General features: G+C 37.0%; 1 protein-coding gene across 15 annotated transcripts in view; it reads right to left on the minus strand.

Annotated features, from left to right (window-relative positions):
* Positions 1-348: 348 nt before the first annotated feature.
* Positions 349-27,337, minus strand: part of Khc-73 (Kinesin heavy chain 73) — a 130,597-nt gene continuing 103,608 nt past the window's right edge. The window contains exons 7-40 of one of the 15 annotated variants that reach the window (XM_089696786.1): positions 27,021-27,168; positions 26,415-26,594; positions 25,054-25,153; positions 24,524-24,672; positions 23,760-24,006; positions 23,280-23,423; positions 22,716-22,826; positions 21,981-22,204; positions 21,239-21,394; positions 20,610-20,642; positions 20,113-20,274; positions 18,893-19,009; positions 18,265-18,541; positions 17,629-17,825; positions 16,802-16,962; positions 15,294-15,408; positions 15,005-15,106; positions 14,683-14,788; positions 14,367-14,558; positions 13,375-13,519; positions 12,834-12,982; positions 12,275-12,420; positions 10,856-10,897; positions 9,616-9,784; positions 8,764-8,778; positions 7,743-7,808; positions 7,069-7,202; positions 6,842-6,968; positions 6,285-6,728; positions 5,782-5,915; positions 5,306-5,441; positions 4,398-4,562; positions 3,604-3,756; positions 349-3,199 (exon numbers count right to left, since the gene is read on the minus strand). In XM_089696786.1, coding sequence (XP_089552912.1) covers positions 3,117-3,199; positions 3,604-3,756; positions 4,398-4,562; positions 5,306-5,441; positions 5,782-5,915; positions 6,285-6,728; positions 6,842-6,968; positions 7,069-7,202; positions 7,743-7,808; positions 8,764-8,778; positions 9,616-9,784; positions 10,856-10,897; positions 12,275-12,420; positions 12,834-12,982; positions 13,375-13,519; positions 14,367-14,558; positions 14,683-14,788; positions 15,005-15,106; positions 15,294-15,408; positions 16,802-16,962; positions 17,629-17,825; positions 18,265-18,541; positions 18,893-19,009; positions 20,113-20,274; positions 20,610-20,642; positions 21,239-21,394; positions 21,981-22,204; positions 22,716-22,826; positions 23,280-23,423; positions 23,760-24,006; positions 24,524-24,672; positions 25,054-25,153; positions 26,415-26,594; positions 27,021-27,168 — 5,029 coding nt within the window. In that variant the 3' untranslated portion in view covers positions 349-3,116. Of the gene's footprint in view, positions 3,200-3,603; positions 3,757-4,397; positions 4,563-5,305; positions 5,442-5,781; positions 5,916-6,284; positions 6,729-6,841; positions 6,969-7,068; positions 7,203-7,742; positions 7,809-8,763; positions 8,779-9,615; positions 9,785-10,855; positions 10,898-11,619; positions 11,752-12,274; positions 12,421-12,833; positions 12,995-13,374; positions 13,520-14,366; positions 14,559-14,682; positions 14,789-15,004; positions 15,107-15,293; positions 15,409-16,801; positions 16,963-17,619; positions 17,826-18,264; positions 18,542-18,892; positions 19,010-20,112; positions 20,275-20,609; positions 20,643-21,238; positions 21,395-21,980; positions 22,205-22,715; positions 22,827-23,279; positions 23,424-23,750; positions 24,007-24,523; positions 24,673-25,053; positions 25,154-26,399; positions 26,595-27,020; positions 27,169-27,337 lie in introns of all 15 variants that reach the window. The other 14 variants (XM_089696785.1, XM_089696782.1, XM_089696779.1 and 11 more) reach the window with 14 other exon arrangements.

Consider the following 27,337-nt stretch of genomic DNA (forward strand, 5'->3'; position numbering starts at 1 on the left):
TCTTATAAAAATAATTTGACTTTGATTCATGTACTTGTTTAATGTATGGCACTTGATTAGGTATTAAAAAGTTTAAAAACTTCAATATAAGGTGAATAGCTGCTATACGTATTTAATTGTATTATATAGATGTTGATTTCCTATCTAAATAACAAACCTCCTCTTTATTATAACGTCAAAATAATAATTATTATAATAATGAAAACTAATGAAATTTTACCTAACTAAACGAAGTAGGTATCTAATAAGTAAAGGAAGATAATTTGAAATCTAATCTAATATCAGATCTTATGTTACCATGCACTACGACTAAGTATAGTATGGGAGAACAAATAAAAATCAAAATAATAATTTTATAATACATTTATTGATAATGACAGCGATGGTTGACTCAAATTTGCTACTTGGCAAAAATATTTCCACTAGAAGTGAACTATCTGTATTTAAATATTAAAAATCTCTTTATTTGTTTACAATAATGAATATTACGCAACCATCTATGCTACCAAGTAGCCGCCTAATCTATCGCTTATCACATAAAAAGAAATCGAAATACATTTCATTTGTGATCAATAATCATTATTTTACACAATTTTTAAAACTGGCAACACAATACATAACGTCATAGCTACACTAAAAAATAATTACATACGAAAATAATACAACAAATTTATAAGCTCATATCGATGCAATGAATTGACTGCAATAAATACAAATTACACTATAAAACAAAAAAATAATTCAATTTAACTATAATTTAAAACGAAAGCACAGCACATTGTCAGCTTAGTTCTAATTAAAATAAATTAGGACCTAAGAGACGTCAAGGTCACTATTAGCCTAAACCTAGGAGCCCTAGTGCACACTCCGAATGCTTTAATCGTAATCTCAGCGGTACCGATACAACCCATCTTTAATTCAAGACACATATTTCCTTGCAATCCAAAATGGTACTTATGCCTTAGGACATAAACATTATTATGGTAAAATGTAATCTCAATAGCGATTGGTGTTTTTAAAGATAGGTCATAGACGCAGTACACTCCCCTCGTTGCCCGAGTACTACCACAACTACTGGACAGAAGCACATCGAGAGTTTCAAAGACACATCCTACAATATTTGAAAAGACTTTACTCAACATTTTCATTATAGTCGACTACACATTGAGCTGTCCTAGTTGAGGCCTGATTACGGTAAAAAATGCAAAACATTCGCACTCTGTCTATAAAAATCTAACTTATAAATACTAGTGTAATCCGATAATAAATGTTGAAAATGGAATGTTTAAGTACAACAGTCTAGTAAGCTTTGTGAAAATTATCTGTGAAAAAATACGACGTCAGTCAAGGTTCACGTAGTCTACGAAAAATGGCGTTGTAGTCTCCGGTGCACGTTAGGCGAATATTTTTTTAATATTTTTTCTAATTTATTACTTAATCGTCATATTTTACAACTTCGTGTAGAGGAATGTAGGCAAGTGACTGGCTATGTTTGCTGAGAGTGAAATTTTAAAAACACTAGTAAATAACGAGGCGTATTAACACTATTTGTGTACTCAATAAAGTGTACTTAACAATTACATCACTAAGAGGATGGAATATACAATAAGATGATCTAACACTAAACCGCTCCGGACGCGAAGCGGGTCGATGTGGACATACCCTAATACACTTGGTTATACATTCACTACTCTTGCTATGTCGGCCTGATGGTCACCCGAACCTAAGCTACCGAGAATGGCTACCACACGAAAGAAAACATTATACAGTTTCGATTATTGTTTCCGTGGAGGGATATAATGATTTGAGGACTAAATTTTAACACATGAATTCAATATACAGCGCGTTGAAACACGTCTACAAACATTAAATTTTTACATTCTCAAAAATTTTAACTACACAACCCTAATCGATATAGGTGTGGTGCAAGAGACGAGCGAACGATTCCAAAACAATAGAGTATCGAAGCGTAAACACGCAAAATATCAGTATCAGCGTATATTCTTTAGATAATATATCAAATGTCAAATTACATTAAAAAATTCGCAGTAAATTGTCGCTCGTGACTTGCGCCGGGAGATGGAGAGATATATTTTGGCTATAAAGAGTCCGTGGCGATGGCTCGATAGTGTACTAAGTACAAGTCTTTATAAGGACGTAGATGTGACATTGGACGATTTCGTTTAAGTTTCAAATTAGAGGGTAAAATCATTTCCGAAAAAATTTCGTTTCAAAAAAAATTAAGAACGTGGCAAGAAATTATCACAATGGAGTGGCAAACGTGTCCAAAACACAATATGAGCAAATAGGGGTTATTTTAAATGCATTAAAATGCCTAAGTCCCATCCACCAACAGGGGTAACAGAAATTTAGTCAAAACCATAGGAACTTTTCGCGTCATGATTCATTTCAGCAGATATGTCAAAACATTATGCGTACAGTATAAACGTGTCTTTATTACACTTTCTGTTATAAGCCAAACATGTAGTGTATAATGTGCCTTAAAAAGCGTCAAGTCAATGAGCTAATACATAAATAATTTAAGATAACGTCTACCACAAACTATACAGTAAAAAATTCTATACAAACAATCCGCCTTCCGTCGATCACAAACAATTCATTGGTCTCTAAATCATTAAATTATTATCAATAAAAACACACGCAAACATCCACGTATTTACAGTAAAATAATGATAAAATAAAAAATAAAATTATATTATAAATCGATTGAATGTCAAATTTATTTACAAACGCGATTCAATGATAAAAACGAAATGTACACAATACAAAAAAAATATATTTCGCTAATAAATCGAACAGCTGCGTAGAAAACGTGAAAATTCCATCGACCGTCGGTTACACACGTGACAACCGACGCGAGAAAATAGTTTTCCTCCAATGGTACGTCGCCACAGAGCTAAAGGTTTACACCTCACTTTAGCTCTGCGTGAACGCACCATACACCGACCTAAGAACGTCCCGGGGAATGTGAAACGGAAACGTGGGTACATTATTGCTTTTACACGCGACGAGAACAAAATATACACAATATAAGCACCATAGCGTCACAAGAGTGCAACATAAAGAGGACTTGGACTCGTAGTGTGGACGTGCGATTATTTGCTCCTGGTCTTGGTGCCGACCGCGTTTATACTGTCGCCGCGACTCCGCGATCTGTGCAGGTTCTGTAGGCCGTCACCTGAGGGAATAAAAAGATAATAGTTTATACACACAATAGTCAGGTCATTTACGGTTATTGTTATGTGTAAGTGTAACTTTAAGTGTCAGTGTTTTATGTTACTATAAATGTGAGTAAGTGTTTTATATTACTGTAACTGTGGACACAGTTAACTGTAAGTGTAAGTGTAAGTTGAACTATAAGTGTGAGCACAATATCATTAGTGAGAATGCCAATGTAGGTGTTGATGCAACAGTAACTTTGAGTGTCATTCTAGTCAAATGTAAGTATGAATGAGTAAATGGTAACACTATGTTATGACGATTCAAAAGTGCTTCTATAAGTCTAATTGAATAAATGATTGGGACAGAGTTAGTGCCAATTTTAGTGTGTCTTCAAGTGCAAGTGTAAGTGTAAGTGCTCACCCTTGCTAGTGGCGCGTGTGAGCTCAGCGCTGCGGAAGGCTCGCGCGGACCGCCCGCGGCGATCCTGCGCCAGCTTCTCGCCGCGCACGAAGATACCGTGCCGCGGCCGGCACTCGAAGTAGCGGATGCCGGCTACGGAGCCGTCGTTCTTTCCTGTGGAATATAAAATAAATTAGTAATGATGGGTACAATGAAATAATGAATAATTAAAAATCCAGTTTAATATCATCATAAACGGTTAAATACTACACACGCAAGTGCAATATTTGGTAATTTGCACAATTCATGGCCACAAAAAGCCTTATATCCCTGTGTTTCGTTTAACATCCATACTAATGTTTAAGCTGAATAGTTTGTTTGCTTGAACGCGCCTATCTCAGGAATCACGGGTCCGATTTGAAAAATTATTTCACTGTTAGGTAGTCCATTGATCAAGGAAGGCTATATAGGCTATAATTTATATTTATTATATCATTTCATTAAAACCAGTAGGAGCGGAGCAATGCGGGCAAAACCGCACGGCACAGCTATACTACGGTCGCGAAACACAATTATTTTCGTACATAGATTTGGTATACCTATCTCTGTCGCTCTTGCGTAATAATGTTTACGAGGGTGCGACAAAAATAGCTCATATGGTTATGTATGAAATTCTTTTTGGTTCGCGACCGTAGTATAATAGTGTGTACAACTTCTAGTGTTGCAAGTGTTTATGGGCGGTGGTGACCACTTAACATCAGGTGGCCCACCTGCCCCTTTGCTTGCTCTGACATAAAAAAAAAAAAAAAACTGACCGGTGGGCGCGTCCAGCTCGACACCAACCCAGGTGCCGCTCGCGAAGTGCGTGGGCCCGATGTACGCCACCACGCCCGTGGAGCTGCTCAGCCGCAGCTGCACGCTCTCGCCCACCGCCATCCACTCGGGTAAAGTGTGCGAACGCTCGCATTCCGACGACTCGTCTGTTATTTGAACAAACATTAATTCTCATAAATAAATTTTAAGAATAGAATAGTTATTTATTCGTGGTAAAACAAGAAATACATACAAACAAAAAAACACACTACAAGATACGCTCTTATAACCAACAATTTCCTACAAATTGAAAGAATGAAAAAAATACGTGTCAGAAGTGAAACTTCTTTTAGGATACCAAAATCGTATATATCGCCTTACTCCATGACGCGACCTTGAAATTTTACAACTTATAATCTTACAACTTCTTTAGCATGTAAAATTACAAAATAAAAATAGCAGCTGAATAGGAATACAGCACTGATTTTCAGTGGTTCTCAAAATTATTTTTCTTAATTACAAACAAGGTCATAACGACACAAGTAAATCATTAAAAATCTCGAGAAACTTGAATGCTCTACTTACACACCAAACACTTCTATTTACATACGTCATACACCATTATCTTCTTCTTCTTTTTATATATAAAAATGAATCGCAAAATGTGTTGGTAAGCGCATAACTCGAGAACGGCTGAACCGATTTCGATAATTCTTTTTTTATTATATTCCTTGAAGTACGAGGATGGTTCTTATGTAGAGAAAACGTAAACATGTACCACGGGCGAAGCCGGGGCGGACCGCTAGTAATTAATACAAATGGGAAAAAAGTTCGTATCGGTTTATAAGACAAGATTTATAAGAATTTGAGATAGATAAACAAACAACCAAATTAACACCAAAACACGTACCATGCAAGATCCTCTCAGTAGAGGACGCAGGTGTGTCCCGTAGCGCACGTGATGGCGCTTGTTCGTGCGCTTTACGAGCCGCGGGGTATGAGGCTCGAGCCGCACTGCGAGCATTGTTCGCACGACGCCGTACCACCTGCAAGATTTTTTTTGTTATTTGTAATTATATTAAATGTTATGAAAAGGAAATATTTTGATTCACCATTTGACTCGGTAAAAGATAATTATAATCGGCCCCTAGATCGATTATAAGTATCTTTTACCGAGTAACTCAGATAAAACAAGTATTTTATGATACATTTTTTTTTTAGTGAAATCAAACGCTATCAACAAATTTAACCACTAAAAGCTCTTTTCTTGATTTTATATATCAAAGACAATATTATTATCCTTCAACATAACCTAATTACATTGTCAACGTATGCCAGAACTATCATCCATAATATTTTTACAATTTATAACTAAACAATACGAACCTTGCCAGCGGGCAGCGATGTATTAACAACCGGATCTGGTCCGGGCGAGTCGCTCTCACCAACTGAAGACGCCTCACGACTTCGCGTGCCGTGACTCGACTGTTCGGAGCTCACTGATTCTATTTCCGCTTCACCTGTGATATAATATTTAATGTTTTAAAGTAATGTATCGTTATTGCTTCTATTCTTTAAGAAATACACATTTATTTCCGATCAGTTACAATATTATACATCATCCAAAATTAACAGATTAGGATTGTTGTACATCGCTTCTTATTTAAATGTGTAAGACCGAGAAAGCAATCAAGGAGTATGCGCTCTGCAACGCATTAATTAAACGCAGGGCATAGCATTAATAAATGCTAAAACTACCGTTTGACTTGATCAACTACTAAATTTAAGAAATGAATGTGTAAAAGAGAAAACAAGACTTATTATGAGTATTGAAAGAAATTATAAGTTTTAACAGTAGTCAATTGAAACTATATTATAGTTGTACTCACCAAACGAAGTATCATGCGCCGATTCCCCGTTGACCTGTAGCTCGGTTTTATTTTGACTAGATACCACAGCGTGCGTCTCCACCGGTATGGCGCCGAGCGGGTCCAATATCTGCGAGTCCTTATCATCCTTCATAGCTTCCTCACAATCCCGTAAGAAAGGATTTATTCTATTCCTCGATCCCGGAGTCAGTACTGGCGTTTTGGTCTTTTCGAAAGCGACATCCTCGAGCTCATTTTTCGACTCGACTATTTCGTTCTTCAAGTCTGTAATATCGCTTCGCAGTTCACTGATTTCGTTCCTGAGGCCGGCCATGGACGTTTTCGTTCGGCTCAAGTGCGTGTAGTCCATTACTTTGTCGAAATCAGGTGTGTCGTCAACGGACATGCTACGTATGGACAGCGTGTCATCGTTGGTCAGGTTCGTCGATGATACAGCTTGTGAACCTGTAGATATGAATAAATTAAATATTGTAGTAGAATTACATTTCAATTTGTCAATATGAAAATATTTATAATAAAGTTGTTACTTGAATTATTAAACTGTTGATTTGACTTACCGTATCCACTAGAAGATATCGACGGTGAATTCTTGTTGGGAATTCGTTCGCAGGCGAGTTCGTGCAATGAGTCCAATGTTTTGGATGTCGGCAAGAAACCACGAGAAGTGGCGCGCGATCGGGTACGCTGAAATGAAATATAAAATTATGAAATATATCCCCATTCTGACCATTTATATACCTATATTGTAACCAAATCATTTTATTGATATTTATTTTATACTTACGTGTGAGCGTGGTGTGGTCAATTCATCAGTGGGGGCCGATTCCGGTTCAGAATGAGAATCTTCGTCGTTACGCCTTCCCGGCTCTTCGTGTAGTGTTGTCATACGCAAACCCAATTTCCCACTTGCAGGAGACGCTGTAAGTACCAATATATATTACTAACAATGTAAGGATGTCCATACAGACACAAAAATGTTCAGCAAATCATCATAATATATTATCATGAATAAAATCAGCCAAATAAAACGAGCGTATCTACAAATAATCTGAACCTACAGCTGAAGATACGTGTCCAAAATTTACAAAACAAACTTGAATACTTTTACTAGACTATCTACTTAAAATATGACTATAAAAGATTGCGACCAATATACAAGAGAATTTTGAGATGCGAAATATTGCCAATTCATGCTGAAATGTATGAAGTTCATGCCAACTCCGCTTGATGTAAGACTCCTAAGGAGACTCCAAGCTTAGATGAAAAATAAAACAAAATATAAAATGATGCATCAATGTTTGATTGAACGTAGCAGTTGTTACCTACGTCGAACGTTCCAAACAAGCACCAATACGCAAATAACACAAAACAAAAAACAACCAAAGTGTATATGAGACAACGAAAAAGATTCGAAACAAGCCAATCTAATGATTCTACGACTTAAATGTCATCACGTACACTTATTCGGCGTCTGCAGTCTCAGAGAGTTCAGGTTCAAGTTCAAATTAAGGAACGTTGGTCGAGCTGAAATAGAAGTGTTAGTACATGTGTCATAATAACGTATACCAGACCACACAATAGACCAAAATAACGAAAGACATTTTAAGACATTATTTGAGACTGAAATGTTAGTAGGGTAGTATTTATTATCTTAAAATGGGACTTAAATTTAAGTATCAAAGAAATTAATTATAGCATAATAATAGAGTACTTATATAAAAATATAAATATATACAGGTCCAGATTCTTACGACAATATCCATAGATAAATAATTCATTCATGTATCTGGACGCTAAATAACACTTTCTAATTCCATGCTTTCATATTATATCTATGTTATATTGTTTACTTCAAGTAATTACTACTTGATACATGCATCTCGTTCCTAACACACACACCTACATATATGTTACGAATACCATAACAATATACTACTATTACCATCTACAATACGACTGTTTTTCAAGTTTTTTCATTTTATCGTCTTACAACACCGTACAAATTGTATAATATGGCTGTATCATTTACGTATATTAGTTTTCATTGTTAACAAATGCAAATCTTATTGTCCCTTAAAGCGTGATCTGCTGAATTGACAGCAGTAAAATTAAGTGGAAGGGATAAAAAATAAAAAACAAGGACATGCTTGTTTCATGCAAATAAAAGTGACACGCAAACAAACAAAACACAACGACAGAAGCTTGCTGGATGCCGGAAGCTAATCTGTTAAGATATAACAGCCTCAGTATATTTGTATACATTTGATCCTTACGAAATCATTATTTTAATTCAGACGAATTAAATTTACATTATTATCCAAGATGTTTACAGCCAATTACCCAAGAATGACTATTAATTTTGATCATATAAAGGTACCACAACACAACTAATTATTTCCAATGTTAACATTGCATTCGTCTAATATTTTTGCCATACTGCGCCATTCCCAGTCAATACCATTTATTGTCACCTGATTACCTGATAGGAACGAGCCTGAAGGTTGCGAGGGGTCAAGATATAACAAAAAAACAATGTTAGTTTAAGCCGGGATCACATTTTGAAAAATTTCGAACAGCCTTCTTAATATTTGCAGTACGGACTGAATTTGAATAAATTTTTGATAAATTAAATTCAGAAAAAAGCGTCTTATTTCAGTCATAACAAATCAATTACTAAAAAGGCGTGTTATATTTAAAAAAAATGAGTGAAACCCACTCAAGTTAATTTCGAAAAAAAGAAAAATATAATTTTGTAAGAGAAAAGAGATAGAGAAAGAGTATTAGTATCTGGGAGCATAGCGTTGCCACAAAGCAAGACGAAATAAAATCATTGTGAATGTATGGTGGTATAAAATTGTGAACAGTGAAAAGAAATAAAATAAAAATAATGTAAAATATTCTAGCTGGGGAGTGTGTATATCATTGTCATGGATGTGTTAAATCGGTTTATCGGTAGGGCTATGCTAAAAACCTACGTATTCGTGCAATTATATACAAATGTTATTGCAAAATATGCCTATATCCTAAATCTACTCTATGCACTAAAACTAACTCTCGGTTGTATGAAGTATATGTAGTATTTATTAATCTCGTCTAAACATCGGACCTAGTGAAAGGATCAATTGGGGTGAGCTATAAAAATGGTAATGTGTCGTGACAAAAGGAGTAGCAGAAAAGAAGTACATCAGTGAGACGAGTATATTAAATATTAATACACACATTGTCCTGTTAAAAAACCACAATAATTAGAAATAAAAATCACCAATAGGAAACGTGATAATCATTAAAGAATAATTATAAATTGCACACTTTGTCATAGTTAAATACGTACCAAGTCCGAAGGGTTTGGTGGGCGTGGTCAGGTCGGGGTCGTTGTGTGCGGGCGCCGCGTACGAGTGTCGTATACGACGCGGAGTTTCGTCTGCCAAGTCGGCCACACTGCCCGACCGGCCTGATGAGAGACCGGCTAGCGACTCGAATGATGAGTCCAGGCGCATTATCTAGATAGATTCAGTTTGTTTAGTAGGGGGCTTTGGTGTGGAGTCATCATATTTTTGATAAAATTGTTTTTTAGTAAATTGTGTGGAGACGTTTATTTAATCGATTAAATTATGTTGCTGGATAGCGATTAAACGATTGAATTATACAAGAAATAATCAAATATTATGCCAGAGATTTTAAAGAATGTAAGTAAAAATCGAATTGTAAACATTTAAGTGTTGTAGTAATATTAAAAATTAGGATCAAATTCACACATTTTTTCCTGGTGATTTGTGATCGTGCTACATTTCACCATTTAGTGAACAAAAGGGTGATTAAAAGAAGTATTGATGAAAGACCAATTGATATAATATAGACTAGTTTCTTTAACATAGGATATTGGACATAAGTTCCCTACACATACAGAAAGGTAACCACTAAACTAAAGAGCTCTTAAGCTAGCCAAATAATATAAATAGATGAAGGGAACATAAAACATGAAACATGCCCAGTCCTACAGCGACCACCAAGACTTGCAACGACGAAAATAAAATATTCATACAAACAGCACAAAAATATTCGTACATCTCCTTGCAACATCAAAGTATCATCGAATTGTTATCACCATTCATATCTTGCAACGTCTACACTTTAGCTATCAATTACTGATATAGTATTGATGATATAATTTTGACATGTATTAAACATTGACCATTATATACAGTGTTCTACCGCAATACACCATAATAGCGAGAAACAAAAAAGAGCGTGTGTGCCGAGCACACGTGTCAGAAGTGAAACTTCTTTGGCAGGATTCAAAGATAACAAAATCGTCGCCTCAGGGTGCCATTCCACAAATAATGTGCGAGAATGTGTAGCGAGGAATGTATTTGTATATTATAACCAATCATATCGCTTCATTTAGTTTTAAGCGATACAATTGATTACTTACAAAATACATTCCTCGCTACACTTGCACATTATTGCTAGAAAAGCACCTTGATTATGGCGTGACGGTATTGCCATGAAAGAAGTTTCACTTCAAAATGAAATGCAACAGATATGCGAGTGTAAGGGCCATGCTGACTCACGTTGTTCCCGCTCTTGGCCGCGTTCTCGAGCGCCTGAGACAGCTGCGCCCGCGTGCGTAGCGACAACACACATCATTAATGATTGCATACACGAGCGAGATGTAACTTAACCTCTTTTATTTATAAGTAATAATCAAATACAACAACGCAAGTAACAAAACGTTAAATATGGACTTTATTACATTGATTATCAAATTTAAAGTAGCTTTTACAGTTATTATGGAAAATTTTCAAACAAAAACATTTATGCGTTTGTTGATCTGGTTACTAAATTATTACATAATTTTGTTTTAATATTACAAGATTCTATAGTGCATTTCTTTGTACGATTGTAACGACTCTGGACTTTACGAGTAGCAAAAACATCAACTTAGAATATTTAAGTATTTGAGCCATTTTTACCATATTGAATAGTTTACACGCACTATAGAATCTCATAATTCACATAACGATTGGGTAGTTCGTGTAATATCGTCGTGTTTCACGTATCGCATACGCACCTATCGCTCGTGGAAACAATCAAATGAAAAGCTGAGCACATTTATACATTATTGTTATTTTTATAAAATTCTCACAGTCAATCCAAAATTTGTTTACATTTTCTGTTAATATGTTAGTAACGACAAATAACACCAGCGGACAGCTCAAGTTAATAGCGTTGTATAAAGCGTCGACGCTCGATGTGTGTAGTGGAATCGGATCATCATTTATATACTGTATCATCGATGTAAGCAGACGCAACATAATTTAGGATATTTTCTCACCACGCAACGCGACGACGCGTCATCCTGACCAAGAGCATCGTATTCCTGCCCTTGCAATGACGATACGAAATCAACGACATATCGAGTCGCGTTGCAAAGCGTTTGAAACGCGTCGCGTCGTGAGAAAGCACCCTGAAATAATCACATATACTTTGTATTATTGTTGCATCTCAACGCACGGCCTCGCTCTTACTGTCGTGTGTCCAATGTGTGAAGCTTTCTAGGAGATGAATAGCCCTGTATGTGTTAAATAGAAGAATTAATTGGTATGATTTTGAATATGAATTTTGTTAAGATGTATTTTCATGGTACGAGCGGAACATTGCCGAACGCAAGATGCAACAAGAATAACCAATTACTTCTCATTTATTCGATGTATCGTGTGTTTGCGCCTGCATTGAAACTACTGTTCGTTTTCGACTAAGCGGTGTAAGTTGTGAGCGTAAAATAAACCGCGGAAAATATTTCATTGTTTCCTTTATTTAAATGAGCATTTATTGATGACCACGTATTTCATGTCAAATTTTTAATCTAACAAAAATTCACCCAATTGTCTCATCATACAAAAAAAATCATCAATACACGCTAGTGCAGTGTCGTCACTACAACGTAAACTGTGTCTTATCCCTTCACAATACGGTCTACAATAGTTTACCTGCGAGAAGTTGGGCACGGAGGCCGTCTTGCGCATGGTGACCGGTTGGCCGCGAGCTTGTTCTAGTTCTTTGACGGCTACGCTTTGACGTAGACGGTCGAGGGTAAGGATGCTTTCTACAGCGCTCACGCCTCGTGTGTATTTCTCTGGAAATTTTAATAGCAATATGAGTTGTGAATTTCATAATAATAATAAGGTGTAAAGTTTTAATCGAACGCATATTTAGAATAAGATGGAAAAAGTTAAGAAAAGTATGCAGTAACACATAAAATTTTTACTGTATCCCGTTTGTGAGATTTTGAAACCTTCTCTTTCTCCAGAAATATCTTCACTTCAAAATTAATTATTTAAACAACAAAACCTTATCATGCAGACAATCAAAAACAATTCGTCGTTTGTTATAGAATAAGACAAGACACTGCATATGAAATCAGCTATTTACACAGAGAACGATCATAAACAATTGCGTCTTTTGTTAAAAGTATAAAACACTGCATATCAAATCTCCGATATTCACTTTCAAAGCCCAGAAAAACCCACATAAATTGCCTCTACTAACCGATATAAGTCTCCCCATCAGCGAAGCTCGAGTCCTCCCCCGTAGCGGCTATTTGCGCGAGACTCTCCCGTTCCTCCAACTCTTCAGACGCTTTGGGTATATTCGACACCACTTCGTATGTCACCCCGGTTTGCGTGAGTTGATCCGTCCTGTAATACGTGCTAGAGTTTATGGATAGTGCGAGTGTAGGTTAGTAAAATCTTGTCATAGTAAAAAATACAAAAGTGGTTTAATAGTGCATTAGTGACCCTTTCATCTTAAATTATTACTTAAATTAACAAGTCAATCGCCGATAATTTAACAATAACTTGGCTTCACAAAATGCAAGAAATTACTTGTTGAAATTTTACATCATTACTTTCTCATCTCAATCGAACTTATCACAAATAGAACATAACAAAATGCCTTTTTAAACAGGACAAATGACTTGTTTATATTTTAATTTTTAACTTATCACTGTCTCGTCCAAATCAGAAAAAAAAACTTGTCACCAACCCTTTCCGTGTAAAAAATCAAAATTAAATGAATTTCCAAAGCTTACCTAACAATTTTCTTCCGTATCCGATCAGTAAGGCTCTGCCGCTTGTAGATATTGAGCGCGAGTCGTTTACGCAGGATCAGCTCCATCGGCGCCGGGTGGGATAGACGCACCGTTGTTTTTAGTATCAGGTATACGCGTTCGTTCGCTGTTGAATAATGTTTTTATTGAGAAAATACAATAAATAACGTATATTTTGTACTATTTATTCTTTTATCATGTCTAGGTATTAAGTTATAAGGCAAATAGTTAGGGGGCAATCTTTTATGTCGCTTTTACTATGTAATTAATTGTTTGTTTTTGGTGTCCAGCACAATATTTTATAAGGTAAATTAAAATGTATTAGTGTACAATAAAGTCTAACACTTTATTTTAAGTGTGTTTTAGTTTACGATCCTTTATCCAGAACGACATACGCAATACCAGAAGATGTACAATCGAGTGCAGCCTCTCTCCTCACCAGTAGCATGTGTGGTGTGTAGAGGAATTACCTCCATCGAAAAAGGGAGGATCCTCAACCAGTCTACTCGACTGGCCAACAGTTAAGGCCCCAGTGGATGATGTCGGAAAGTGTATATTATATGCTCTGTAGCAAATAACAATTCGATTGCGCGAGTCAGAGCGAAGTGTCGCTACAGGTGCTCCTTGCTTCTTGGGCAGGATCGAGTGTGGTGTATACAGTGTGGAAATTTTCGATGGGACCTGGAGGGAAAGTACTTGAAATACTGGGGATAGCTAATTTTGCTTAAAGGAAACATTTATTTATTTTTAAAAATAATTTAAAGAATGAAACATCATTTTTTTTTAGTTAGTTCGATTCCCGGTGGAAGCAATTAATTTTTCCAAAATCTTTGAATGCAGTTTTATTTCTTTTTAAAAATAAGGGAATGTTTCGTTTCAGCAAAATTGGCTGTCTTCAGTATTTCAAGTACTTTTCCTCCAGGGACCATCGAAAATTTCCACACTATATATAGTGCAGCGTGCAGTGCCCTCACCCTCAGTGACGCGGTTGAGGTACTGCGAGTCGTGTATGGAGGAGTCCCACGCGGCGGCCGCGCTCACGTCCTTGTGGTGGTGCTGCACCAGCTGCAGCTCGTAGAACTTGTTGCCGTGCTCCTTGGGCAGGATCGAGTGCAGACCCGCTACGGAGACTTCTTCGCCGGTGCCGTGTGTTGTTAGATCGTCCGCTGGAATCAAACATATTGTTATTAAACTGAAATTTGTTTTGTGAAAAAAAAATGTATATGGATGATACTTTTCTTCTATACGCACTTCAGACAAGTAAAGATATAGGACAAGAAAAAGACATACCATTAAGATCCAAGAACAACACAGGAATATGTTGTTCCATGCCGGGCGGGGGGTTCCATGCGGCCGGCGCTCCAGGGATCGGACTGCCAGGACTTGGTACCAAAACCTACGATATTTTTGGTAATATTCAAATAAAAAGTACATATTTACATATTTTATACAGTTAAAAATCACTTTTATCTGTACACAAAAACTTTAGATTTGTATAAATACGAAAAATACATGGATGCATTAACGATAATGATAAAAAATAAAATTATTATAACACAAGTGTTTTATCAAATGTTAAATAAGACATTTTACTTATATCATTTTATCTTACCGCATTTCTTTCTTCAGTGAGCGAAACCCACTGTTCGACGAGCGACTGTTCTCTCTCCATATCGCGTTCACTCTTCAACGACGGCGACATATTCACTAATTTCTAAACAAGAACAGAATTACTTTAATAACAAATTAATTCATGAAGGTTTGAACAGAAATGAGACTCCAACATCTTTTTCTTTCTGATGTTCTGTGTCTTAATTACTATATGAATTAAGTAAATCTGCGTTTTCCAAATTAAAAAAGTGCCACCAAATAATAATTTATTTTATACATGTATAATATACCTGTAACTGTGCGTGTAAGTGCTGTCTCCGACGCGCGAGCGCTTCGCTCCACCTCTCGCGGAGCACTGCGAGGTCTTCCTCTTGGTACGAGTCGAGCGGTTTTTGGAGTCGTGACCTGTTTACAATATGTTATTTTTTTATTAATACAATTATATTTTTTTAAACTAGTAAAACATAACTAAAGAAACAATGTATTCAAATTCATTTGCTGTATTTTCGAAAATGCCACAAAATCTTGGTAAAAAATACATTGCCGAAAATACTATTGACGTGACAACGTCAACGTCATTCGATAGCGCCGGTTGCACGCACGAAAAAACATGACTCATGCGGTGTTACCTCGCTCTGAGGCGTTCCATGTAAGGCTTGAAGTGCAAGCGAGAGCGCGGAACGAGCGACAAAGAAGCACAATCGGACGTTGTCACGTTCAACTATCGTCAGTAAACCGACTTTACAGAAAACCAATTTTTTTTTCCATATATTATGTATGTGAATATACAAGCTTGTATATGTTACGGCTAAAGGTAGGTGAGAACATAAACTTAAGATTAGCCGGCTAAACTTAGGTTTATTTTCGACGAGGTGTTAATGTTAGTTTGTTCTATCTTTAGCCGGCTAAACTTAAGTGTAACCGCAGGCCCGTGGCTAAAAATGTCGGGGTGGGTAGATTTGGTTACTATAATACATGTAAGGAACAGGGCGAGTGTTTTCTGGCACTTCGCCGGCTGCTGCCGCAGCACGCTCGCTGCGCTCGCTCGGCTCGTGCGGGTCTTAAGAGTTCTAACCTAACCTAACCTAGCCACCAGCTTTCTGCCCTGAGTCGGGGTGGGTAGATTTGGTTACTATAATACATGTAAGGAACAGGGCGAGTGTTTTCTGGCACTGTGCGGGCCCCTCAAGCCCTCCACCGGCCCGGCGCTAACCAAATCTACCCACCCCGACATTTTTAGCCACGGGCCTGCGGTTACACTTAAGTTTAGCCGGCTAAAGATAGAACAAACTAACATTAACACCTCGTCGAAAATAAACCTAAGTTTAGCCGGCTAATCTTAAGTTTATGTTCTCACCTACCTTTAGCCGTGACATATATATTATGTAGTGTGCAGCATCAAACAGATTTATTAAATTTTCTGCGTATGTTAATAACGTCACCAATGCTTGAAACGGTGAAGGAAAACATGGTGAGGAGACCGACATGTCGAAGGCTTGAAAAGTTCGCCCACATGTGACATCTGCCAACCCGCACTTGACCAACGTGGGAGACTGTACCCTTAGGCCGGTTACAGAGCTTCACCGACCATCAGTGCGTACGTCAGTCGCGCTTGTCATATGTATGGAAATTCGCGTGCGTATGGTCGGTCTAGTTATGAACGGTTTTATGAATTTCCATACATATGACAAACGCGACTGACGTACGCACTGATGGTCGGTGAAGCTCTGCAACCGGACTTATAGGAGGCCCGTACGCACATCTATCTGCACGACACGTTAATCCCATCCCATCTCACCTGACGGTAACGGAGCCCACTTCGACGCTGACAATGTGCTGGCAGATGATGGGCAGCGTGCCCGAGTTGGCGGCGGGCCGCACGCGCACCGCCACGCGCCGCTGCTGGCCCTGCCGCAGCTGGTACACGCCGCCCGTCGGGATGTCCGCCCGTTGGGTTACCTGGTACACGATATTATATAGTTAGGTAATAGGCCAGCCGTACACGGACCGCTTCAAACAGTTGAGACCGACGGCTTGAAGCTACAACCGCGCGGTAAAGTATAGACATTCATTCACTGCCGTACACGGCCTGCTCGAGCAGTCGCGACCGCTTCAAGCGTGCGCGGGGTTTGTAGCGATAGCTCGAGCAGTCCGTGTACGGCTGAGCTTAGTAACTGACTTAAAAAAGAAAATTCTTACTTATTAGTTTTGTTATGATAAACAAAATTAGCAAAAAAGCAAAATGATGCGACCTAATAGTGATAAGTATATTGGACATAGGACATGAAGTATCATTTATACTTAGAAATAACAATATAAGCGTAACTAAATCACAAAAAGTGGCTAAACTGATACGCCATGCTAAGGTGTCGGATAGGAAAAGTGATAGTTACACATCCATCTTGCTCTACTAATAATTTATCACTAATCAATAAATGCTTACTTCCTAACTTAAATCGATGACATAATAAAATGTCTAGTGACGCTTATAGTGTTTAGCTTTTGTAATAATGTGCGCAGTGACACTTACAGCTCATTTAGACACGCGTTACCTCCTAACTTAGATCTATAACATAAAATACAGTTTTTACAGACGTTTATAGCTCTACAACGTACCCCACTCACCTCCACGGGCGCGTATTCCCCCTGCTCGTTCAGCTCATGTATTTCGACCCACAGCTCTATCTTCCTGGTCAATTCTGCCCAGCGGTCGGCCAGGGACCGCGCTTTGGCCAACTGTTGTGCTTCCACTTCCCAGTTGCCGACCGCTCGACTGAACCCGGCGGAACGGTGGCCCCACACTTCGATTGATAGCGCGCCCTCTGAAATACAAGTTTTGGTTAATCAATGACAAATACAATACATAGAGATAAGACTTTGCAACGGATTTTAAACGCAATTGATAGAGAACGTTGTCACGATTGAAATAATACTAGCGTAAAATCAAACACAAGGAAAAGTTTAAAAATTTTAGAATTATATCGAATACATAATGTGAAAGCTGCACTGATAACATCACTTTATCTACAGCTTACGAACCAAACTTCACTTTTTGTCAAGTTGTACTTAAGGGCTCTTGAAGTTTTCTACCAGAATTGTCAAACTTGTTTTTTATTTATTTTGGTTCAATCTAGACTAGACATAAAATTATATCTCAAAGCGTAAACCTAAAAATATCTACCATGGTTTCTTATAAGAGTATACCATAAACAGATTGACTATGTGACATTATACATTCTTATCTACATAACAGACACTCACCCGCACAGTGCTCAATAAACTCCTCCGTGAGCGGTATCGTAAAGTCCCTCCTATGATCGAACCGGAACGTCACGAGCTGGTGGCGCGGTGACGTCACTACGGGGTGCGCGGGGTGCGCAGGGACCGCGGGGTGCGCGGGGGGCGGGGTGTCCGCGGACACCTGGGGTGCTACAACCACGGGCTCCCCACCACCCCATACTGAGTACTGGCAGAACACGAAGTTCGATAGCGAGGGGGGTAGACCGCTCGCTTGCTTGATTACTACGCGGATTGTCACCTGTGGATACAGAAGTAATTTAATAAATATGTACGTGTGATTTTGAAGGAATATGTGGATGTGAAATATGTTGTAAATTATGTCACGTTAAATTTGTAAATGAATTGACAAAATAAATTATTCAACTGACTGAAGACAGTTAAATCGAATGAGACCTAATTACAATAAGCGAATTAAAGGTCATGTAAATCAAATCAATTTGCTATTTGGCAAACAATTATGTGAACTATATGATGGAAATAATATTTGAATAAAATGTATTGAGTAATTTTTTTTAAGAAGATAATAATTTAGTTAACACATAGTACATTTGTTTAATTCACCTTTAAAATGTTAAGTATAATATCTTACTTGCTGTGTAGCTGGATCGACAGGCTCATCGTCATCTCTCATATCGCCAGAACTGTCGGAAGCCGCTTCACAAATACGGTCTTGTGGGAATTGTCCTAATACTCTGCTTATCTCCACCTATGAAACAAACATATATAATATATAATAATAACATCACGTAACAGAAGATCACTTACTCTATTTCAATCTTTTAAAATGTTTTCATCAACTAGAGTTCCTTTCTACAATAACTTATATAATAGACGCGAAACTTATTCAATAAGACTTCTTCTAAAAGCACTTTTCATAACATTTACCAATATTTACCACTTGAAAGATTGTAAGAATAAATTGATGTTTCTTCTCTTTAATGCAAAAAAAAATTGTATAAAATTTAATAGTTACAGACATATATTATAGTCTAGACACGCAGATAGGCTACTTTTAACCACGCCACGCGAGTAAAGCCACAACGTTCCATCTAGTTATAATTTACAAGTTTTGCCCTGCGGTTTCACCCGCATAGATAGCGATATCGTGACAGTGAAAAGTCTACTATAGGTCGGACTATAGGAATAATTTTTAATCACATAAAAATCACCTTTACCCCGTCCCGCACTACGGCCCGCTCGAACAGTATACCTACTATTTTCTGTAGATTGACACTTTTAAAAATTCGTTATATCTTTTGAATGGAATATCCAATTCTTTTCATTTAAAAAGTATTTTGCTGGTATTGAACCAATCTATAATAAAACATCATTTAATGGGATAAGGATTAATATTATAGATATAGTATGGATAACATGGTTTGATTACTGTCGGCACTTCTATTTACTTTGAAAACGTAAAAAAGTTGTTGTAGTAACATAACTACTGAAGATGGACATATGGTATCGCGGACTTTCTTGTAGATATTGATCCATTCTATAATACCGTAGAACATTTTTTTGTTCTATCTTCCATAGATTCCGCAGCGCACGCGATGACAGAACTTTTATTGAGGAATTTTTTACACCTTGGGTTACATTATTGCATTTTTGGTAAGGATCTCTATTTTTTTTTCAAAATGCAATATAGCCTATGCTGCTCAGTGAAGATGCAGCTTTCTAATGGTGAAAGAATTTTTGAAATCGGTCCAGTAGTTTATGCGTGAAAACCATACATACATACATATTTACAAACTTTTCCTCTTTATAATATTAGTATAGATAATAGTAATTATATCACATAAATCTTACCTGCAACCTCCCAGCAACTTCTCCCTGTTGACTTATTATGGGCGTGTGATAATCCAACGTCACATCATGGAATAATGCCTCCAAGAAAATGTTGGCGACACCGATCAAATTGTGATTCTCTTGCGATTCGTAGAATGGATCTAGCGCTTTTTCTTCTGGCTCCTGTTGAAATTTTGATTATTTTCATAAATAATCTAAAAGAGGGTAGGATTGAAAATATTTAAGTATATTTATATTTGATTTTTCTCTTGTGACGTGTTGTAAAAGTGTAGCTATACATGTGAGGATTTTGCAGGGATCTATAGATGTAAAATTTCTATTTTAGTGGGTAAATCAAAAGTTATAGGAGAGTTGATGTGCAAAATGTCCATCTTAAAATATTAAATAATATAAAAAGCTTTTTAGTCTACTATACGCCATAAACACAAAATATTTTAAAATGTGAAACAATCATGAAAAAAATATAAAAATCCAAAGCTACGCAAAGCTAAACGCACCGTTGGTGTTTCCACGTCTATTTGAGCCGCATCCTGAAATTAATAATGTTTATTGTATGTGCACTTTACTATTCGCTAACTACGATGTCGTATGTTTTTTGCTTGCCTGTTTTTTGCGTTTCGTTAATATTTTAATACGTGTTAACAGCTTTGTATCAAGTTAACAGTGCTAACTAATATTTATAAAAGCTTGCATGTTAGTTATTGATTTTTAACTATGGGAAAATTTATTATGGTAGTTAAAATTTTACACCGTTAATTATACTTTTAAATGCTCTTACCAAAGTGTTCTGGTAATAATTAAGTTACTGGTAAGATTATGCAATGGTTATTTTCGTAGAACTGTTAAGTAGTTAGCATAACATGTAAGTCGCTTTCTTAATTTTCCATTTCCCAAATTGTTTAAACAGACACCACCCGTTACCCATACCAAATTAGTTTTTTGAAGTGAAAACTTCTTTAGCGGCGTTGGGTATAAAATCTTTAACTCGCGTCAGGACACGTGACCTGATCGAAAAAGCGTAAGACGGATACCATTCCAAAATATCAAACATGCTGAACGTTAATAATCAAGTTTTCACTTCTGCCGGCACTCCCGGAGTGCAACCCGTCTTTTTGTCTTTACTCACAATATCCTCCCCATCCTCGTGCTGTCTATGCCTCCACTCGTCGTACATATCTCTCATGTCCACGAGTTTGTTCTCCAGCTTCTCCATGGACCACACTTGCGCGCCGCGGGTTGGCCGCTTCACCATTATGGCTGGCTCGGAGACGAATGCACCACGCTGTGCGAATTTATTAATATAATAATTAAAATATATTAATAATTTTAATAGTGCAGATTGAGAAAAATAATATTTCACATGGATGAAATTATTCCATACTACCTATAAAGTTTAGAATTATTTTGAAAACTGTTAATAAAGCTATTTTACTCGCTTAATTTATTCGTGTGTTGCGGCTCATCTCACAATATAAGCACTCGTGTACAGTGCGTGTGTTAGTGTAGAACGTGTGCATGAGTGTGCAATATAGAACGAATACGTTTATGAAGAGTGTGTACACGAATAAGTAGTGCTGCGTTAGTGTAGAGCACGTATGTTAGTGTAGAGTACAGTACTGCGAATGTAGAGCGTATTCGTCAATGTAGAGCTTGTATGTCAGTGTAGTGCATATTATTATGTGCACTTTTGTAGAGCGTTTCTACGTATGTAGAGTGCATACGCTATTGTAGAGCATGTGCACTATGGTAGAGCGTTTCTATGATTTCTACGTATGTAGATTGCGTACACTATTGTAGAGCATGTGCATTTTAATAGAGCGCGTACACTAATGTAGAGCTTGCGTCAATGCTCTACCTAGAGCACCCACCTTGCGATTGGGGCTCAAGTTCTGCGGCGGTATCTGCAGCGTGACACTGAACCGGGTGTTCCTCCTCATCTCCTCGGCGAGGAAGTTGGCCTCCTGCACGAGCGCGTTGGCCCGCAGGATGTCCGCCTTGAGCCGCCCGATGGAGCGCTTGAACGTGTCGTCGCGTTCCGCCGCCCAGCGCTCCACCCGCGCGGCGGTGGTCGGCGTGCATGCCGTCATTTTGCCTGCGAATATTAAGTAAACATCACTACATAGTATAAAACAAAGTCGCTTTCTCTGTCCCTATGTCCCTATGTATGTTTAAATCTTTAGAACTACGCAACGGATTTTGATGCGGTTTTTTTAATAGATAGAGTGATTCAAGAGGAAGGTTTTAGTAAGTATATAATTTATTATGTTTTAGACAAAGCGGGCGAAGCCGCGGGCGGAAAGCTAGTTGGATATATAACATAAACAATTAACGTATACATATTAAATTAAACGTTTAATACTTATCACGACATGAAAAGTTTAATTAACTACTGTAAATTAGGATGGTAAACCGGATTAGACTATCTGTAAAGTTTATCTGTTGAAATGCAATAGGCATCTCGAAATTAAAAATATCTCAAATCATACAATTCACGCCTGATGAAAGAGAAATCGTCCTTTAAATGCTTAATTTATTTTAATTATTCAGCAAAAACTTACTTTCATCTTTTGTAAAAAACGTTTGGTTATACTAGTTTATCTTACCTAACTTGAGTGGATCATATGAGTATGGTGGATAAGGTGTTGACGGGGATAATATATTTCGTAACTGCTGAAATTGTCGTTCGTACTCTTGTCTCTGTTTCTCCAATGCAACTGAAATAGAACAAATACGTAATGAAAATCTTAAATATACTTTTTACAAGAAAAAAATACAATAAATAATTAAAAGGAAAATTTAATATAAAATCTGTTAAGAGAAACTAAATATAAAATTTAATTAAAAAGACATTTTCAAATTAATTTCCTACATCATGTGCCAATGTATCAAACTTGATGTCATTGCACCTTGTACATCATTAAGCAAGCTAGCCAAAAAAAATTGGTTGTTTGTAAAGTAGGTTTACGATCGAGATGTTTACGTGATAACGTCTTATTGGTGGCAGCGCTCGAGATGAGACGGGAGATCGGTCCGTCTCTCTCTCGTTATACCTGCGATCGCGCTCGTGAGGTTTTGGTGTGACACAAGTTTCTGAACATGTCACCCGACTAAAACGATTTTAAAAACGTTATCACGTCAAAATCATCATTTAAAAATTATAAACTCACCCTGTTTATCCTCCTCGTGTTGTCTCTCGAGGCGCGAGATGGCCGTCTGTATGGGGTCGTTGCTTAGCTCGTTGAGCATTATTTCGTCACGCGCAAAGTTGTAGTCGATCGGCTGCGCGGGAGTTTGCGGCTCGGATGCTGTAGCTTGAAAGAGACAAATTTAATTATTGTGACAATATATACAATTTTCAAACACTGCACTATTGCTTTTTGGTAAGTAATCTAAGGATTTTGAAAAAGTAAATAAAAATTAAATTAGCAGTACATTCTGGTGTTTTTTTTTATGCTGATTTTTCTGGAAGATCCTCAAAATGTTTAATTACTAGCCTCGTTTTATTACAGGCAGCCTCTGGGGGCAACAGAACTGCTTCAACATTAGTAAGATCACGTGACAAAAAAATGACTAAGATCCAATGTGATAAATCAACATAAAATTTCCTCCTTCCAACAAATAATTCAAGCAATACTTACAAAACTCACCCAGCTCATTGGTATCTTTGGGACAATTGACTCTAAAGAAGTGGTGATTTCCCCACAGGATCCTATCCGCATGTCCCAATCTCACTCCTTCGAGCACGGGGGCTCCGTTGACGAAGCACCTGGCTGCGTTTAACGGCTGCATGTGTAGGGCTCCGCCCTCCACTTGTAAGAGGCAATGTTGGGGCTGGATACCGAGCCCGGATAGTTGGATATCGGCGGAACGATCCGCGCCTACTAGCGTGCGGTCCTGTGCGAAAAGGAATAGGATTTTGATAAATATTGGTGTTGGAAAACAGTAGAAGACAGGTGATAAAAAAATGTGTGCGTGTACTAGTGTACACACGTAAGAAGTGAAACTTCTTTATGACCTTATTTTTCAAAAAATAATTTACTATATGCAACTTTACAGAAATACGTCAATCACGCGTGGTAGGGATAAAAACAAGATGGCGCGTAACGGAAAAATGTCACGCGTAACGAAAAAATGTTACACTAATTTTTTTTTCCAACCACGATAAAGAAGTTTCACTTCAAAAATAAGGATAATTTTAAAATTGTCGGTTTCCAGTCCCCTAAAGGAAGACACTATAGTGAACAATTTACTTTATGAGACAATACATAATATAGGCTTCTTACTTATTTGAAAATATTTGATAATATTACATGCGAACATATATCGACCGCACAAGTCATAAATTAATGAAACTGTATGAAAACATTTTCCAATACTTATTTCTGCTATTTACAAAATATTCTTAGCTTACCTTAAGATAATACACCAATAGTTCATTGAGCGAGGGATCAGCATTAAGATTGACAAGATAGAACTTATTCTTCTCCACTTTAATGCCGCTCGCCTGCACACTGATGCCCATCTTCTCTAGCGCGTGTTGCCTTTCGCTTTGTATCCGACCTGGTACACGAATAACACATTATATGAGAATCCATAAATGTTTATTTACACATCTATTTAACAAAAAATCCCGTTTAATCAATAATTACAAAAGAAAACTATGGTACTCTGCAGTTAATTGCAGAATAAGGGTACACCCAAATAATACAAAGTAAATATTACGTAAAGTCTGCAAGTACTTCTTAAAAAATATGATTGCTCTCTAAATACTAATAGTATACACAAATTTCCGAAATCGACCCGCATTCACAATTTCCCCACTGCACTATATTCAATGCATTAAACATCTACCCACTTAAATGCAAATCTACATACACACAAAAATCTTTACACACATTCAAACTACACTTTATAAAACACCAATTATCTCTTATTACTTACCAGTCTCCACAAGTTTTTCCTCCCAAGTCCTCGACATCTCTTTCATGAGGTGTTCGCTTTGCGCCAGCTTCTCGTGAACGTCCTCGCCGACTGGCGAACCCTGTGTACAAAACTTTGAGTTTTAAACCAATCCTTTTAAGAGTTTTACAAAGATATTGGAATTTAACCATTGTTTTTCCCTTTTTTACAAGCCGTTGGAGATACTGGGATACTACAGTTTTACTTAGTACTTGTATTGAGTGCAAAATTTATGTTTTAAACTAATCCTGTAAAAGCATACAAGTTTACAAAAGGAAGTTAACCATTGTCGTTTTTTTTTTAACAAACCGTTGAAGATACTCGTACAGCGTATATAAATTTTATATGTATCGTTCGGACTTTTGGCCTGTCTCGTTTGTTCTTAGACTTTTAACCATTCTCTTCTCTACTTTAATATGCATATTTGAAACATTTCTATTTATAAAACTACCTTACATAACCTAATATTTTCATAACTATCCAGCACACCCCAAAAACTTTAAACAACAATATTTTCTCAAAAGCAAACTCGGTTTCGTTATAATTATTTCGTGCCAATAAACAACGCAAAACTTTTTCCATTACACCCTACGCCACTAGCGTTGTTAAACACGAATATACATATTCATGAGTTTTATGTATATTTTATCCTTGTTCAATACAGCTATATCTAGACTCGCCTAGCCTCGTGTTAGCTTGATCTATGCATTCGTGACCCCTTTTTATTCAAGGGCCCACGATATCGTCGAGATCGTCTCAACTGTGTCATACCTTATTTTTTATATCGCCCCGGCTTCTTGATAAATAATTTATGGAAGCTCAGAACTTTGTACATAAAAACTAAAATATAAAACACGTAAAATGGAAAAGCCTGTAATTTAAGATGAAGTTTTTTTTTTTACAGCTAAACTTTATGCATAAAATTTAGAAAATTACTAAAAACTATGGTTATTTCGTTACATAAAAGCTATTACTACAGCTTTAAAAACAAAAAGCTTGTACCAAAACTATAATGCGAGAACTGAAATAACAGGAAACAAAATATCGCTAACAAGGGTTCTTTTGACAACACAAAAGCTTGCTACGCCGTAGCGGACTGCAGTGTTTCGTAGCAAGTGAGCATTATCGTAGCAGATGAGCAAATATTGTCGTAGCGGATAAGCCGTGCTGCCGTTGTCGTAGACCCAGTATTTTTGTTTTAAAATACTTTATTCTTAAAAGCTTTTGTAATAGGACTTCTCAACACTGGCACATATCACTTTAATACAACAAAATATTATGTGAAATGATCAGTTTTGTGTAATAAATATTCAATCAAAATCACTTACACTCAAATCACATACCGTAGCATGTTTCAACATCTCCTTCAGAGCCTCGACCTCTTGTCGCAGCTCGCGTATGATCCTCGCGTTCGGATCCTCGTTGACGACCGCGTGGTTCACTATACGCTTCGCTCGGTCCGCGTAGCGAAGCGTGGATAGCGTTTCTTCGTAATTGTCTGCTGCTGGTGATATTGTTGCTACCTGTGGGTTGGATAATTTTCTTTCTTGGTAGATCGATAGGTTTATAATCATAAATAAATATAAAATAAATAAAAGATTTTGCATGGAAAGAAGAAGTGACTATAACACAAATGAAAATGATATGGCAATTTTATGCAATCACGATAAAAATGGATATAGTTATATTTTGTGCTAATTAAGAGAAATAACGGAAAATCTTGACGCGAAAGGAAAACATTAAATTAATATAAACTATAAAGTGCTACATTAAGAGAAATTAAGTTAAATGCTTGCAATAATTAATTTTCAATGATTACCTAAGCAATAATGAACTAATTGTTTTTCTGATTGACTTCAAACTTAATTATAACTTTATGAAATCATATAACAATAACTCTTAACACACACACACACATAATATTATAAACAGTCACAATCAAAACTTACCATAACAGTCTTACTGTTCCCGCCCAAATTGTCCTTGAGCAGCCACGTGAGCACCGAGTCCCTGTACGGCACGAACTTGTCTTTGTTGTTCTTGCCCGACGACTGGTCCGCCAACTTCGATATAACTAGGCCGAGTGTTGTTAGTGACCTGGTGGAGGATAAATAACTCGTTAGCGATTGTTTTAATTAGGCTATTGTAGAAATCTTCTTAATAGTGAAGAAAGGACAAGTTTTCATTGTTATAAAAGTCATATAAATATACATTTTATAAATCTAAAGTGCTCTGCAGCTACTCTAGCAATTTTTCATGACATGCT

The sequence above is a fragment of the Colias philodice genome, chromosome 6 (assembly GCF_061535455.1).
Source record: "Colias philodice isolate Cphi_HAF_F1 chromosome 6, ilColPhil1 Martin Lab GWU primary, whole genome shotgun sequence".
NCBI classification, from domain to species: Eukaryota; Metazoa; Arthropoda; class Insecta; order Lepidoptera; family Pieridae; genus Colias; species Colias philodice.